General features: G+C 42.0%; 1 protein-coding gene across 1 annotated transcript in view; it reads left to right on the forward strand.

Moving 5' to 3' along the window:
- The window catches only part of FLT4 (fms related receptor tyrosine kinase 4), a 182,972-nt gene that overhangs the window by 150,548 nt on the left and 14,329 nt on the right, over nucleotides 1–18,095 (forward strand). Inside the window, exons 14-23 of the mRNA XM_075274970.1 lie at nucleotides 1,316–1,462; nucleotides 2,962–3,093; nucleotides 4,022–4,128; nucleotides 4,775–4,910; nucleotides 5,891–5,995; nucleotides 6,084–6,197; nucleotides 10,299–10,387; nucleotides 10,530–10,674; nucleotides 11,333–11,427; nucleotides 14,408–14,530. Coding sequence (XP_075131071.1) covers nucleotides 1,316–1,462; nucleotides 2,962–3,093; nucleotides 4,022–4,128; nucleotides 4,775–4,910; nucleotides 5,891–5,995; nucleotides 6,084–6,197; nucleotides 10,299–10,387; nucleotides 10,530–10,674; nucleotides 11,333–11,427; nucleotides 14,408–14,530 — 1,193 coding nt within the window. The remainder of the gene's footprint in view (nucleotides 1–1,315; nucleotides 1,463–2,961; nucleotides 3,094–4,021; nucleotides 4,129–4,774; nucleotides 4,911–5,890; nucleotides 5,996–6,083; nucleotides 6,198–10,298; nucleotides 10,388–10,529; nucleotides 10,675–11,332; nucleotides 11,428–14,407; nucleotides 14,531–18,095) is intronic.

Below are 18,095 nucleotides of genomic sequence, written 5' to 3' on the forward strand. Positions count from 1 at the left end.
GGGGAGCAAACATCCTCAGGGGCCCCCATGCGTTCGCTTCCATCAGATTGGCAGCAGAAAAATCACTGCCATTTGCAGGGGCTGCCCATCGCTATTTGTAAAAGTTTCCATGCACACATCAGCTTGCTGTGCCTCCCCTCCCCCTCAGCGTCAGAGTGTGAGGGGAGAAATCTCTTGCGATGTCACAGCTTACTCCACTGCCAGGCAGAGCTGCACAGGATTTTCCTCCATGTCCTGTGCACCCAGCAATTCAGTCAAAGGTAAGTATATATTCTTGGGTAAAATAGAGTGTTGGCCAAAAGTATTGGCACCCCTGCAATTCTGTCAGATAATACTCAGTTTCTTCCAGAAAATGATTGCAAGCACAAACTCTTTGGTATTGATATCTTCATTTATTTTGCTTGCAATGAAAAAACACAAAAGAGAATAAAAAAAAAGGTCTTCAGTCCGGAGGGGGGGGGGGGGCGCCTCTTTTGATCGACCCCCTCAGGCAGCAGAAGGGCTAGGTTCACCACTGGCCCAATGGTCATCAGAGATCAGCAAATTGTATAATGTCTGCCCGCCAAATCTGAGCACGCCCTGTGATGCCTCAGGGTTGTCAAGATTAACACCCTGCAACCTATTGATGTGTTCTGCTTTTTCCTTATAATGTTGTATCAGATTTCTAGTAATACAATTTTCTGAGCAGTACCAAAGGGTTTTGAGTAGACTTGCCAACCCTCCCAGAACGTCCAGGAGACATCCTGAAAAAGTGGTTGAATATTCTGAGACATTATGTGCCAACCACTCAAGCTTGCAAAGACCCAAAAAGGGGCACAACAAAAGGGGGATGGGCTCTTTTTTTTGTTGAAGGAGGAAGCATGACTTGTGCAAAATGTTCAGTCTAAGAGGTGGTAAGTATGGTTTTGAGGACTCTGCAAAGCCCTTTTCTGGAAATCTGCAGCAGTCTTAAGAAGGGATCGCACACCAACATAACCTTCTGCCATGGCACAGTACATCTTCTATCTTCATAAATATGTTACTTCAACCTCATTTTCTGAGCACCAGGTTGGGTTAAACTAATATTATTTATTTAAAGGAGTTTTCCAACTATTGAGCCCTGATAGGCTTTCCTTAGGTAACCCATGAATATTGAATTGGTGGGAGTCTAGTTTTTTGCACTCCTGCCTATAACAATAATTGAGAAACAGCACCGCAAACCCTTCACACAGCTTATGGGCAAGAGTCAAAAAGTATAGACCTTCAATTTTCAAGAATCAGAAAGCCCTATAATGTAATGAGAGCCTCCATATAACCTGCTCCTTCTCTTTTGTAGCACAGGAAGCCCCATATTTTCGTTCTAACCTGTCCGACAAGATGGTGAATGTCAGTGACTCTATGGTGATGCATTGTGATGCCGATGGAGCTCCCAGTCCCAGAATCCTTTGGTATAAAGACAGCAAGTTGGTGGAAGAAGTATCAGGTATAACATAGTGAAAATCAAGTACTATTTCATTATGATATTTGCAGGGTCACTCCACCTAAGGGGGCACTGTGTGTGACAGGGATTCAAAGTACAACAAAGAGTAATCTTATGTGTAATATCACATTCTTTTAGACCCTGTTCATTATTAACATCAAATGCTATGGACGTTACAAGAGTTGTCTGGTTTGTTGGCTTGTCTCTCTCTCCTCTCTCTCCTCTCTCTCCTCTCTCTCTGCTCTCTCTCTCTCTCTCTCTCTCTCTCTCTCTCTCTCTCTCTCTCTCTCTCTCTCTCTCTCGTGGCATGGCAGGGAAATAGAAAACTGAGGGTCCCAGTAAGATGTCCAAAAGCAAGTTACTTTAGACTGGAATCTATGACTTTAAAGTGTTATTTCACAAAAGCATATTAAAAATCACCTCCATCAATTCCTACTTTTTGCATTCTTATATAGGTGCAGTTTTGCTAATTCCTGATGCAATTGGATCTTTCCCTCTAGCCCCCACCATTCCTGAGGAATCTGTGCTATTTGCTTCAGAACCCAAGATACTAGTTAGGCTCTCTAATTGTCAGCTCTGGACTGCCCACCTGACAGTAGAAAGCCTGAAAAGCAAATTGAGTACTGAAACTAAGGGAGCGTTCACACTACCGTCGGTGACCGACATGTAGTGTCCGCTCCTAGTGTCCGCTCAAAATCTGTCACGGACACTAGGAGCGGACACTAGATGTGTCCGTGACACCTGTCATTCACTTGAATGGGCATCGGGTGCGTTCTTTTGCACTCCGTGCCCGTCCTTTCCTGTCCGCAAGAGAAGATGTCCGACTTCTCAAGCGGACAGAAGAACCCTGCATGCCCATTGAAATAAATGACAGGTGTCACGTACACAGCTAGTGTCCGCTCCTAGTGTCCGTGACAGATTTTGAGCGGACACTAGGAGCGGACACTACATGTCGGACACCGACGGTAGTGTGAACGCCCCCTAAAAGCACAGATTCCTCAGATATGGTGAGGACTATTAAAGAGCTGGAGTTGGGGAGGTGGTAAAAGGTCCTTTTTAAGGAGAAATTATCGGGGGCACTTGAATTTTCTATATCTCATCCCTCATATCAGATATCATTGTTTACTCTTGATGGACACTTCAACACTCAAGGACCTATAGGTTTGTATTACTATTGATAATATGGTCTATGGTGCAAGATGACGGCTGTGTTAAATAAATTAATTAATTAACAAATCAATCATAAAGCATAATTTGTGGTATTTTGTCACTGTATATGTGGCCACCTAGTATTTGTGATGTGTGTAGTGGCCTATTAAGAGTTTTGCTTGCCTGTTGTGATATTGTTTTAAATTTATTTTATGGAAAAAAAATGTCCTAAATCTAAGGGCGGTCACGTCTATACTGTGTATTGATGGGGATAGGGCAGTCATGGAGTTGAGGCAGATTTTCAATATACTTGTAATGCTACGTCTTATTTGTGCATATTATCTTTTATACAGGAATAGTATTGGGAAACCAGAACCACACGCTGAGCATCCAGAGAGTCAGGGAAGAAGATGCTGGCTTATATCTCTGTACTGCCTGTAATGACAAGGGGTGTGCCAATTCCTCCGCCATCGTCTCTGTTGAAGGTGTTACTAAAAGACCATTTTTTATTATTTTTTGCATGCTTTATTTTAGAGAGTTTCTATATTTCTACATCAGTAGAGATCATATAACAAAACAGGTTTACCCCTACTCACTGTTAAGAACTGGGATTTACACAGTACATGCATCTTATTTACAGAGCCTGATCCATGGACCATATACAGTATATCCAAAGCTTCCCATAGCTGCACGGACCATATACATTATTTCCAGAGCTTTCCAAAGTTCCCTGGACCATATACAGTATATCCAAAGCTTCACGTAGCTCTACGGACCATATACAGTATATCCGGAGCTTCCCATAGTTTACCCTACCTCTTTATCTAAAATATTTTGCCCATCAAGATTTCATGTTGTAATGGATATTGCATACATGATCACACTCCTCACCGCCACCCTACCATCTCATGGTTAAAGGGGTTCTCCAGGACTCTGATACTGATGATTTATCCTTAAATCGCATTCACAGGACCGTGTTTCACCCAGTACGGGACAGTTTATCACTGGGATGCAGGGACTCCTGGAATCATAGATAACTATACTGCTAGGAGTCCCTCACCCAGCTTCTCTGGAGAAATAGTTCAGGAGAGAAGAGACTTATAGATGTATCAGAGTTATCAAATATCGTGTCCCATTTGATCAATTTGCTGTAAATTATGGCAATTCAGACTTATAGCAAAACTGAAGCTAAAACTGGCCCTTATGATAACTCTCCGACATACACTGCCCCTACTGGTCCTTCATTGTATATGCATAGACGTTCAATTCAATAGGTAACCTGTTCTGTTTAGTAACATCATTTTCTAAATTTCAGAATTTTCCCCAAACTGTTGGTATTTTTAGTTCCCTCCTATTAGCTTAGTCATTCATTGGAAGTCCCTTTAGTATAACCCCTTTTGTCCCTTGCTCCAGGATCTGATGACAAAACCAATGTAGAGATTGTGATCCTCATTGGCACTGGAGTGATTGCGGTTTTCTTCTGGATCCTCCTCATCCTCATCTTCTGTAACATTAAACGGGTAAGTGGATATTCTAGAACCAAATATTTACAGTGTCTTGTAACTGACTTGGTCCACAATGGTACATGGCAGAAACACGATAAAGGATGCTACAAATAAAACTTTTTGGCACACAAATATTGGCAACAACATAGGCTGTAAATGTGGCCTTAAAAAGACTTTAGGCAAAGCCCACACACAGCGAGTTCACAGTGCTATGTCCAGAACGGAGATCCAGTAGCGAAGATTGAATCTGTAGCCAATAATTGACATGCTGGCTTTTAAGACTGAATTCACATCTGGGCCGGAGTATCAGTTGCAGAGACCACCAAAAATCGGCAGAGAAAGGAGGACTGTTTTTCTCTATTACTTTTAGTCAGTGGGGTACACCAGTCTCCATGTGTAACCGCTGTTGTAGCAGTCCCACTCTCCATTGTTCAGGGCAGTGCGGATGGAGAGTCCTGTGCTACTGTAAACTTAGTGTAAGACCCACAGCAAGACTGTAGGCTTAAGATGATATCCAACCCCAGAGTCTCCAGCTGTCAGAGGAAGTCAGAACATGTTAGTAGTTGTAGTCTTGAAAAGATCACTGGTCTGATGGTCTCTATGGTATCATGCCAAAAACAACCCTTTTACGTTGTCCAAAACTCTGTTTTTGCACCTTTAGCCCAGCCATGGTGAAATAAAAACAGGATATCTTTCTATCATCATGGACCCTGGCGAAGTGCCCTTGGAGGAGCAGTGTGAATATCTTCCATATGACTCAAGCAAATGGGAGTTTCCACGAGATAGACTGAGACTTGGTAAGACTGCCAACCATGGCCTACATATGATCTAATGTATGACAAAAGTGACTAGGATGGTGATTTTTATGGACAAATATTAGCATATACAATATCTGCTTATAGTAACATCACAATGTACACAAAGTGTTTATTAATAAAGTATTGTATGTGTCTGGATACATGTGTAATGTATGTGCGTTGCATATATCTAGATGTATGTGTATTATATTGTATGTGTCTGGATACATGTGTAATGTATGTGTATTGTATGTCTGTGGATGTATGTGTATTGTATTGTACATCTCTAGATGTATGTGCAGTATATGTGTATTGTATGTCTGTGGATGTATGTGTATTGTATTGTATGTGTCTGGATACACGTGTAATGTATGTGCATTGCATATATCTAGATGTATGTGTATTGTATTGTATTGTATGTGTCTGGATACATGTGTAATGTATGTGTATTGCATGTATCTAGATGTATGTGTATTGTATTGTACATCTCTAGATGTATGCGCAGTATATGTGTATTGTATATCTGTGGATGTATGTGTATTGTATTGTACATTTCTAGATGTATGCGCAGTATATGTGTATTGTATGTCTGTGGATGTATGTGTATTGTATTGTATGTGTCTGGATACACGTGTAATGTATGTGCATTGCATATATCTAGATGTATGTGTATTGTATTGTATTGTATGTGTCTGGATACATGTGTAATGTATGTGTATTGCATGTATCTAGATGTATGTGTATTGTATTGTACATCTCTAGATGTATGCGCAGTATATGTGTATTGTATGTCTGTGAATGTATGTGTATTGTATTGTACATTTCTAGATGTATGCGCAGTATATGTGTATTGTATGTCTGTGGATGTATGTGTATTGTATTGTATGTGTCTGGATACATGTGTAATGTATGTGTATTGACTGTATCTAGATGTATGTGTGTGTCTGTGTGCTCTGCCATTAATAATGACTGCCTTACAGGTAAAGTCCTAGGACATGGCGCCTTTGGTAAAGTGGTTGAGGCTTCAGCTTTTGGCATCAGTAAGAGCAGCAGTTGTATGACAGTGGCAGTGAAGATGTTAAAAGGTATGGTACCTATCTTATTTTAATTATTTTAATATTCCCTATACATGTACACTTACTCAACTTGTCCAATCCATTGTGTGTGTTTCAGAGGGCGCCACAGCCAGCGAGCACAAAGCTTTAATGTCAGAGTTGAAAATTCTCATTCACATCGGCAACCACCTCAACGTAGTCAACTTATTGGGGGCTTGTACCAAAGCAAATGGTAGGTACTTCTGTGGTATACAACCACGTATGGTAGTTCTTGTTGGTATATTATCACAAGACATTTTCCCATGTACATAACCATGGGCCTTCCTTTCTATGTGCTAGAACTCTACATGCACTTGTATCCAGATCTACTTCAGCATTACACAATGTCCTCCATGTTTGTCAGCCATTAAAGTATGATTGTGAGGTTCCGGTGAGTAAGTAAGATATTAACCCTTAACTACTATTATGGTGTCTGTCATACACCACTGCCATAGACATATCACTGTGATAGAAACCATGATAGTACTTAAGGGTTAATAGTGAGTACTAGGGATCCATTTCTGACTTATTTACTACGTCTCCCTGATATATCTGAAGAAGGAGCTCAGAGGAAGCTTCGAAACGTCATATTCTGTCATCATTATGAGTTAGCCATTAAAAAAAGGTATCACCTACTGAAGACTTGCAAGTTTTTTGTTTTTATATTTCATAACCACTGGCTAACACGGTACAAAAACAAACATTTTCCTTATACATCTCCCTAGTTCACACCCTGCTTCTGCAGTAACGTTACAGCTTGACCCTGGCTTAGAATGTGGCACCCATTGCCTCCATATGACGGACTGCCTTGTTTTTGTGCCAACTTCAATTTGCTGTCAGATTTATAATGTGTTCACAGAAGCCGCATTCTGGGAATTCCTGAGATAGCGCAGATATAATGCAGGGCCGAGGATCATCCGACACCTAGCAATGTTAGACAAGGAATTGAAATATTACTTGTTTTACTGTCCAGCCCTCAATGATCTAGAATTGTACAGGTGTCACTGTATTGTACAGTATTGTAAGTACTAAGCGAGGAATGACAGTATTTATTTGCTCAGAAGACAACTCTACTTTTATAAAATGAAAATATTCAATATACTCAAATCCATTTTGGCCTGGATAACATGGTATTATATTAGTACAGACAATACAATAAGCGTGTGCAAGACAGGGTTGGGGCTGGCTGGGAAAGGTAACGGCATGTGGTGCCCAGAGGTGTAAATTGGGTGCAGTGGGACCTGTATCTACTTTGTGCCATTTAGAGTAGTGGCAATTTTATGTTGCAGAAGGACCTTTGAGGCCTCCCCAAGGGCCAGGGCCTCGTAGCGACTCTTACCCCTGCAACTCCTATAATTACTCCCCTTGGGGTGCTGTGGTTGTGGTGGCATCTGGGTCCTAATGCCTGAGAAGGTCCAATGGATCACTGTATATTAGTACTATCAGTGTCTCCTGGTAAGTTCTGGACTTGAGGAACTCAGGTGCTTCCGGACAATTACATCGAAAATATGATCAGTATAGAGATGCCCTCCAAGTGCCATGGGTATTAGTAAAGCAGTTAACACGTCAGCCAAATATAAAAATCCTGACATGCTTTTCAGTATGCCAAGCTTCATTGATGTAGAAACGAATTAAGGGTTCTTCCATAGTAATAGGGTTGGGAATTATTGGACTAAGGCCTAATGCACACTGCAAAGACACACATGACATCATATGTATGAAGACTGGCATATTGAACATTAGTCTTTATATCCCCGGTGCCAGCTGAAGAGTCACCTCACTTATGATGAAGGACATGCCTCTTCATAAATGTGGCAGCTCCTCCGGCGGTGCCATGCGCCTTGTAGCTTTGGTGCATATTTATACATAGTGGACATCTTGAATCTCCTGGGCTCCAATAAGACAATCCATATACTATGTGACATTTATAATACTGGTGTCTTCTAAAGTAAGAAATAGTGTCTCCTTGGGCACCTGGGCCAGGAGTGACTTCTACCTCTGCACTCCCTATGTCCCTGGCGGTTGGAGAGGAATCGGGGAGTAAATTTATGTTGACATGGCAGAATCTGACATCGGTTGTGTTATCAGTAGGAGGCAAAGATACTGGACAATGAAAAAATAAGCGCCCTGAGCGATCTTGCCATTGTGTTCATGGCTGATTCAGTCACAGAGTCTAATGCGTGAGCCATCTCATTCATCACTGAGGAAAAGTCGCGCCAAAACGTTGAAGTTGTGCTTTGGCTTTGGCTGGAGAGACAGAAAACAAAGAAGAATCGGACGCAGATGTCCACTTCAAATTTTTTTTCATTTAATTTTTTTACAGTGACATCCCCATACTGGCACTGTAACATTAAGAAAAAAATCACGGAAGCCGGCCATAAAATTTATTTTTACAAATTTTTCATTGTGCTTTGAAACATATAAAGTTTTTAGGAGGAAAAAAATTTGGAGTAAGCAGTGAGTCACCAGCAAAGTATTGTAAGACGGAAAATGACCATTGACTATTTGGAGTGAATGTCTGGCATTGCTGATGTGATGCATGCGGCATTGTCCTCATACTTAGCGTGTTACTCATCACCGACTATTGAGATGGAACATTGAGGCTGAAAACCTAAGCAGATAAAGAGCGGCAGCTGCAGAAGATAACTCAGCCGTAACTCAATCATTGTCCTCCGCATCTCAAGAAGAAGGAAAACGGTCCCCAGGCGACCTCTATTGTATCTGTCTTGGATATAATGTTGTGGAACTGATCCGGTTATGGCCGAAGACAGACAGCATGAGAGAAAGTCTTCCGTTACTTTAGTCGTGAGAAGTTAAACGCAGGAGATCTCCGAATACGGGCCCAGCTTTCTTCCACCTTCTATTCCATAATATTACATTATACCTGGGGAAGGGCCGAAGCGGAGTCCTCTATGAACCAATATAGCAAATTTTGTTTTAATGTGAGGGGCAAATATTTTTCATGAACTCGGATTAACCCTTTATGAGATGAAATGTAACTGGGCGATGTACTGTATCTCCTTAAGAATGTATAATCAATAGAAAATTAGGTTTATGAAGATTTATTATAGACAGTTCCACCATTTCAAGGCTGTCTCTGGGCACTACTATGGACAGATTTATGTAAACCCTGACTGGTGGCTGGCAATAATACAGGCCACCGAGTTTACCAAATATACTGGGTGAGGAAATAGGTAAACTGTGCTCCTTTGTACAAGATTTCCCATAAATGTCTGATGAAGATCCCACCACTGGCACATCCGAGCCAGCAAGTAATGGCCATGGTTCTGTGTACCTGTTCCTCTAAACCTTTTACCGTACTGAAGTCATTCTACATATTAAGAGTAGGCTGTTCCAGCAGAGTAGATAATAGGTGAGATTTTTCCTGCTGTTGCAATGCAATGTAGGGATTGGGGTGTCTAACGGCACCCCTAGGGTATGCACATATCGCAATAACACACACTGGGGAAATTTGACATATATTTTTGTAATGGAACCTGCATCAGAAATCTGGGGCCAGCCTTAGGTTTCTGCCAGGACTAGCAACCCATATAGCAGTTTTACAATGTAATCTTTTTTTATGGCGTATATTATGCTGGCCTTAGACATTAGATAGCTGTCAGCCAAACGAATGGAAAGCTACCCCTTCCGACATAGTCAACTGAGCAAGCATATGTTGTATATGGAGAGACGGGAGAAAGTCACTGCCAGATATCTCTTATCTCACTTTAAAGCAAAATGGTCAGAATGTCAAAACCCAAGAGCCAATTCTACCAACATTAACTTAAAGAATATGACCAATTTTAGCTATTGGCTGTTTGGTCTCAACCAAAAAGGAGAGTCAGGAGGTCCCTATACAGAAGATAATTGACGAATCTTGCTAAGCAGGCTTGGAATAAATATTATTTTATAGCTAGTTTTAGAGATTTTGATCAATTGGTGGTGGGAAGGGGGCAAATCCCTGGAGCTGGGACACTCAGACACCGGGCATGTAGTAAATCTTTAATTGTGTTACGTATGCAAACTCAATGAGCCATGGGCACGCTTGACAACTTCCAAAGAGGCATAAGAGTTCAATATTGCGCAGGATATATTAGGCTCATTTCACATTACGTTTTCATTATAATACTCATACAGTATATCTGTTTAATAAAAAATGTATAATAAAGAAATGGATGCCATGGAAATGCCACGCGAGCCGAGCCTTACCTGCTTATAATAAATCTAAAACCTCAGTTGCTGTTGTATTGTTTCTTCATATCCTCTAATATCACACATCCTGTTTCTCTTTTAGGACCACTGATGGTTATTGTAGAATTCTGCAAATATGGCAACCTTTCCAATTACCTTAGGACCAAACGTGACGGATTCATTCCTTATCGGGTATGGAGAGTTCTTCTGTTATTCTGTTATTCATGTAAGGCTGAATTCACACTGTGTCCATCAAGAAAGTTCCTGATGCTTACTGTAGGTCTAATATATCCAAGTATGTAGCCACTTAATGCAATTATTTTATCACTTTCAGGAGAGATCGCCGCGATCCCGTAGTCAAGTCCGATCAATGGTGGAGGCCGTCATAGCGGACAGGATGAGCAGAGAAGGAGTCAATGAAGGAGCCATTTTTGGCAGGCTATTGGTGACCAAGAACCAGACCCAACGGACCACAGAGTGTAAGGAACATGTTCTATATCCTCTATGGTCAGAGATGAGATAGACGGGGGTTAATGGTTGAACAATTAGTGAACGAGTTAGATTTCTGTCCATATTGGCTACTACAGTCTCTGAAACTGGTCATAGATTTTCACTCAGTGAAGGCTACACAGTTTTTCTGGAAAAAATGGCCATTCACATGGAGTAACGCCGGGCGTGTATCACAGCCGTACACGCCGGCGTTACGGCAGACTGCCGAACACTTCCCCATTCACTTCAATGGGAGCGCTCGTAACAGCGGCGTTTACGAGCGCTCCCATTGAAGTGAATGGGGAAGTTTTCCGGCAGTCTGCCGTAACGTCGGCGTGTACGGCTGTGATACACGCCCGGCGTTACTCCGTGTGAATGCCCCAATCTCGGTTTTCAAAGAAAGATCATTTGTGAACGATAAAAACCTTCATCCAAACATTTTTCAAAAACTTCAACATGGCTGGCTTCTGATATGTGTTTTGGGTCCATGTTCCATACTTAGAGTTCATGGCCCCACTAGTTGACAGTTCTGAAGTTCTTTGTTAATTTGTGCTTCATCTACTGTCTAAATAAATATTATGTATATTATATGGCAATATGTTATATATTATATGGCAATATGTTAGTAACTTATGGCTCTTCATGCAGTGAAAGACTTGTGGCAGAGTCCTCTCACTATGGAAGATCTCATCTGCTACAGTTTCCAGGTGGCTCGTGGTATGGAGTTCTTATCATCTAGAAAGGTAACAATAACCTTATGTACAAAGGACATATTTATAATAATCAAAAGACTTAGTAATAAGATTGTAGCTACTTTGTTCTTAATATTTCTGGTATGGTTCCTCCTAATACTAATACTCTAATCCTAAAACTCTATGCACACTCTGCTGAGACACTCCTCCTGCTGTAAGCTAGTTCATCTGAGAGCAGGGGGCGTTTCTCAGACTACCGGAGTACACCATACAGAAGAGTCTAAAAAGCTGGTGGCCATTTTACAGAAGTGAAGGGGGGGGGGGAACTGGGAATAGGAGGAACCGGAAAGATTACACATGAGGGTGTCAGGTATTTTAACTACAGTATGTATTTAGTGTGAATTTTTTATTGTAAACCAAAGGGCTGCTTTAAGTTCAACCAAGACAATATGGTTTGTGTGTCTCCCTCTGTTGGGAGTCCAATAGCCCATTCAATAAAAGAGGTTATTGAGGGCATTCCCTGCAAAGGTTAAGCTTTATTACTAATGTACACCCTGGATCCCCAGAGCCCCATTTATTACTTCTGTGGAGGGCTGCGAGGGAGACCACAATGTTCATCCCTCTGGCTCCCCTACAGCTGCTCATGTCTTGGACTCCCCTAAGATCCCTGCCACAGCTCCATTCAGTAGAGTGGAATTGTCATGTAACCCAGAGAGTTGGAGCGGTTGCAGGACAGGCAGTTACCAGAGGTCCAGCCTCCGCTGCAGCCCTATGAAAAAGTTATGAACTGGGCTCCGGGGGAACAAGCTATATATTTTGTTGTAAGGCTTAAGCAGTGCTGGGAATGCACTGGTAAGCTCTGACTCCCCTTTAAGAATTATGTAATACTTCATGTCTCCTGTGGAGGTGCTGCAGGGGACTGAATACATGCTACAGATAAAGATTTTATCAGTGGGGGTTTCGCCAGCAGGACACCCTATAGTCAACTTGTACTTGGGGGACCTTTCTAATAAAAATAGATAGTCCAAAGTCGGTAACCAATTTATAGATGAATGTCATGTCCGGTTTTGATAAATGTCATAGATGTGTGTTCCAAGTATCGTTTTGGAGGAGTTCGCAGTGAGAACCCTTCCCCATCCTGGAGTTTTTTCGTAAACCATGAAGCCGTGTGATCTCATTGATAAGGAGTAAGTGACTATGAGGACAGACAAACTAGATGTGAATTTTTCAATATAGTTTATCACCATTTGTCAGTTTTTGGGTGAACTCATGTTTTCTCAGGGTTACTGTAATTTCCTATACTTATAAGATGATGAATGTGTCTATGTTTTATTTTTGGCGCAGAATATAGTGCTCACTATAATGACATATCACTATCACGGCTGCATTCTCTGTAAGCCATTGGCCCTAGATAACCTTCACATGTTGTTTTCAGAGATTTGCCTTGTGAACCACTTTAAAGGGAAGTCCTAGAAGATTATCAAAGTAATATACTAATTCACTATGTCTGAGTCCATACTGCACTGGCTCTTCTTGTCCTCAGATGAACTGAGTGCTCATTTTACAGCAGGGGATGTAGGGAAATATTTGTCTAAAATGGAGCATTTATCCCAGAGAAGGTATCTGTGGAAATTGATCTTCTCTGAATGACATAACTGAAAGATAAAGATCAAACTTTCCTAAACCCAAGTACCTTCCTGCATGTGCGGCTGTACCTGTGTCCATCTGGGAAGTAAGAGTGACCTCTAGTGGACATTATGTAAAATACATGACATAAAATAACACCAGTGTGTTACATTTTGGTAACTTTAGACTCTTCTAACTTTAGCCATTTTCTAAGACGGCTTCGCATAATAAGTAGTTATTATCAGATGAAACAAGTAAGTTGGTTTCCACACCAATGCTGTTGTGTGATAGGTAAGGATATATTAACACGACCATGCTAAAAAAAAACATGAAATGGTTTTTCATGGTTGTCATGCATCCATGGCACATGTATTTTCTCAGATCCCTTCTTTGTCATTGCGATATGCAATATACAGGCATGCCCGATATGTAATCTTCAGGTTTGTGTATTGTCAACGGCCTGAGAATAGCATAGCAGAATAATAAAGTGGTACTCGTCTCGCCTCTTGAGATCTAACGCCTACACTAGGATCACACTGGCTCTTGGGCTTCCGTTCTTACAAAGTGGTTACTGTAGACCCCAATTTTTCAAGCAGAATGGGGGACGAAATCCTGAACGGTCACCCAATGCACCTGTAATCCCAAGGTTACTAGGTCTGTTCTTCCACCTCCACTCTCAACCAGTGGCGTAACTAGGAATGGCGGGGCCCCGTGGCGAACTTTTGACATAGGGCCCCCTCCAACCGACACCAACGCCGAAGATCTCGACTGACCCCCTCCTCCGCACTCTATTATGTCCCTTAGTAAGCTCTGCACACAGTATTATGTCCATTAGTGGCCCCTGCACACAGTATTATGTCCCTTAGTGGCCCCTGCACCGCAGCGGTAGCGGCTGTCACCGGGCCTCCTAATGGCCCGGGCCCTGTGGCAGCCGCCTCCGCTGCCTCTATGGTAGTTACGCCCCTGCTCTCAACATTGCAAATACTTGCTCATCTGTGCTGGAGATTCCTTCCCAGTGTCCATCTGGAAATCCAAGGAGGAAAAAGTCCTGCATGGAGGACTTTAGTTTTAAGATGACAGGCACCCAACAGACTCCATTATATTATATTATATGGGGTAGGTTGACTCAGAATCAGCATGTAACCACTTTTTTTGTGGAGGAGAGTGACAGATCCTCTTGAAGCCTCTTAGTTGGTAAGCTGCCTGCATCTATAGTGACCAATGTCATATGTCACCATTTTGGGGCAAGTGACCTCTGAATTCCAATAGATGGATGCACTTTGTATTGTATGTTCCAGCATTATACATCTATAGACCATATAGTAGGATTGTGCCTTTTACGTTTGTTCTTACAGAAAGAAGTGTCAGTCATTACTTTCTAAGCATTTTATTCCTTTTCTTGCAGTGCATCCACAGAGACTTGGCTGCCAGGAACATCCTATTGTCTGAGAACAATGTTGTAAAAATCTGTGACTTTGGTCTAGCCAGAGATATTTACAAAGACCCAGATTACGTCAGGAAAGGAAGTGTAAGTAAATGGTTTTTCCAATAAAATCAGGGATGTCGGGAAAATTGGGCTTATTTGAGGTACTCAGATCAAAATGCCGAAATTTCCTCAGGAATAGAAGATCGAGCAGAAATGTATCATTAGGAAGATCCTGTTATTAGAAACAAAGAGCAAAGAACATACAGGATTGTATTCTATATGGCGGCATATGTTATTCTGGAGTGTTTTCTTATATCCTTGGACAACTATATGGAAAGTTTGATAAGAACACTGTGTGGAGCGCTTTGGATCGGGGCCCTTTGCACTTGCAGCACAACCATAGTATACTGTACACTATATAGTTGCACTGAGCTGTTAGAGAACATATAGGAACATCTGGGTCCGGAACCCGGAGGCAGGGCAATACGCGCACTTATACAAAGTTAACAACCTCGTATAGTGAAGCATGGATTTATTCTTTATTCAAAAATCAGGCACAACACGTGGGGGCAACACGGTGCCTCAGTGGTTAGCACTGCAGCCCTACAGCCTGGACTCCTGGGTTCGAATCCTGCCAAGGACAAACCTCTGCAAGGAGTTTGTATGTTCTCTCTGTGTCTGCGTGAATTTCCTCCCATATTCGGAAAAACCGCTCCACCGATTTGGCTGAAATTTTCCACAAACATAGTCATTACACTCGATTAAACAATAGGCTACTTTTCGTCACAATAGCGCACATACGTTTGTGCCAGGACCCCCACAAAACCCAAACTCACACCACCATCTCTGCAATCTCACACACTTTGGACCATAGCAAGCCAGAAAATTAATCTTGCCCTCTACAGCCTCGCCCCTAACCCCACACAATCTCATATACATATACTTTACCACTTTGCCCCTCACCTTAACGATACTCCAGGTGGTTCTCTTTAACGCTCCGGAGCAGCCATGTTTGCCGACCCCCACCGCTCTGACAATCCGCGACACCGCCCACCCATGTCAATACCCCTAGGAGGTCTAATAAATGCAAAAAAAAAGTTTTAAAAAAGTAAAAAAAATATAAAAAAAAAGGATTAAAAATTCAAATCACCCCCCTTTCCCTAGAACACATATAAAAGTAGTTAAAAACTGTGAAACACATACATGTTAGGTATCCGCGCGTCCTAAATCGCCCGCTCTACAAAGCTATACAAATATTTTTCCTGTTCGGTAAACGCCGTAGCGGGAAAAATGGTCAAAAGTGCCAAACTGCCATTTTTTCACTGTTTTGATTTTGCTAAAAATTTGAATAAAAAGTGATCAAAGCAATAACATTTCCCGAAAATGGTAGAACTACAAAGTACACCCGGTCCCGCAAAAAAGACACCCTATACATCCCCGTACACGCATGTATAAAAAAGTTACGGCTGTCGGAATATGGCGACTTTTCAAAAAATAATTTTTTAACACAGTTTTGGATTTTTTTTAAGGGGTCAAAATGTAAATAAAACCATATTAATTTGGTATCCCCGGAATCGTAACGAAACACAGAATACAGGGGACATGTCATTTTGGTTGCACAGTGAACGCCGTAAAACCAAAGCCCGTAAGAAAGTCGCAGAAATGCATTTTTTCTTCACATCCACCCCATTCTGAATTTTTTCCCTGCTTCCCAGTACATTATATAGAATAAATAATGGTGGCATCATGAAGAAAAATTTGTCCCAGGAAAAATTAAGACCTCATATGGCTCTGGGAGCGGAAAAATAAAAAAGTTATGGGGTTTAGAAGGAGGGGAGTCAAAAACGAAAATCAAAAAATGCCATCGGCGGGAAAGGGTTAACTTCAAATACTTCTGTCCCAAAGCCACTATGTAAAGTTTCTCACAACACCATATAGCAGCTGAAATACAAATTAACTTCAACACAAAAGTCTCACGTATTCTCTGAATTACAGCAAAAACAAGATACAAAGTTACATTTCATATCCCATACCTTATACACAGTACGAAAACCTTACCCACGTCTGTATATACCCACTTCTACAATCACCGCAGACGAAGTCGCTGGTACCAGCTAGTAGTTTATAACCTCGATTAACACATAGGCTACTTTTTAAATGTAATGCAAAAGAGATGGTCAGGATGGCACTGCTGAGTCTGTAAATGTAATTGCTGGTAGGCTGGAGGTAAATAGGAGGAATACAACCTCTTACATATAGAGCCGTGGGGGTGCTCAACAACCAGAAAAAAGCATTGAAAAACAATAGCAAAAAAGAAAAAAGGAAGGGCACTCACCCACAAAGAGGCTCATCTTCATAAAAGAACTTCCTTTATTAGGGTATCACATCTTTAAAAACAAAATCTTCTAGGGAGGGAAGTACAGCATCAATGGCAAGAAAGGCAACAGCCATTTCGCACTACTACATGCACTTTTTCAAGCCTCAAAATGCAAAATCTTTTGTTTTTAAAGATGTGATACCCTAATAAAGGAAGTTCTTTTATGAAGATGAGCCTCTTTGTGGGTGAGTGCCCTTTCTTTTTTCTTTTTTGCTATAGGCTACTTTTTATCCCGGTAAATGACATGGCTTCACGACTCTTATGAATTTATGTTCATATACTATATTAAACTGCTCTTGCCAGCAGGACTCTCTCAGCTAATTGGAGGTTGCTGATAAAGCCAGGTCTGTTATCTCTGTCTATAAACACACAGATAACACGGAGTCCATTGTGAACAAGTATTTGCATATTATCTGATCTGCTCCAGGCAGTGCTGAGACACTGAGATGGGAAAACCCCTTTAATCCAAATTGGCAGTTTCACAATTTTAAACATGCCCGGAAAAAGAAAATCTAATTTGTCGCAAAACTCTAAAATCACAAAAGCTACGAAGGTAGCCAGAAGTCACAGAGTTCTCCTCAAGTGGAGCTCAGGAGGATTGAGGAAGATAGGCGTCAAGTAGCTCTTAGAGCAACTGAAACGCCGGAGCAGGCAGATCATCGACGCCAACAACACACTCATTATATGGCGTCCCAGCGAGTTGCTGAGATGCTGGAACAATCACAGGCATGGTGAGAGGAACAAGTTCAGCGGCAGGACAGCTTGAGAAATACTGTAGCACGCAAACCATTGATAGCAGCAATTTGCTGAATATAGATAGATCAGTGGCATAACTAGGAATGGCAGGGCCCCGTGGCAAACTTTTGACATGGGGCCCCCTCTAAGAGGGGAACATGAGCGTGCAGGCTGTTTGTGAATAAGAGGGTGACGTGGTGTGCAGGGTGTGTATAAGCAAGAGGGGAAATGGGGGTGCAAGCTGTGTGCGAGCAAGGGGGTCATCTGGAGGGGGGAACCCCCCATTCCACCACACTCTTGCTCACCCACAGCCTGCACCCCCATTCCCCCTTCTTTCTCACACACAGCCTTGTGCCCTCAGGTCAACTCTTTGCTCACACACAGCCTGCAAGCCCATGTACCCCTCTTGCTCACACACAGCCTACACCACCCATTCCCTCCTCTTGCTCACATAGGGCAGAATGGGGGGTGCATACTGTGAGTAGGAGGATACATAAGTGTGCAGGCTGTATGTGAGAAAGGAAGGAATGGGGGTGCAGACTTTCTCACACACAG

The sequence above is a fragment of the Leptodactylus fuscus genome, chromosome 5 (genome assembly GCF_031893055.1).
Source record: "Leptodactylus fuscus isolate aLepFus1 chromosome 5, aLepFus1.hap2, whole genome shotgun sequence".
Lineage (NCBI taxonomy): Eukaryota > Metazoa > Chordata > Amphibia > Anura > Leptodactylidae > Leptodactylus > Leptodactylus fuscus.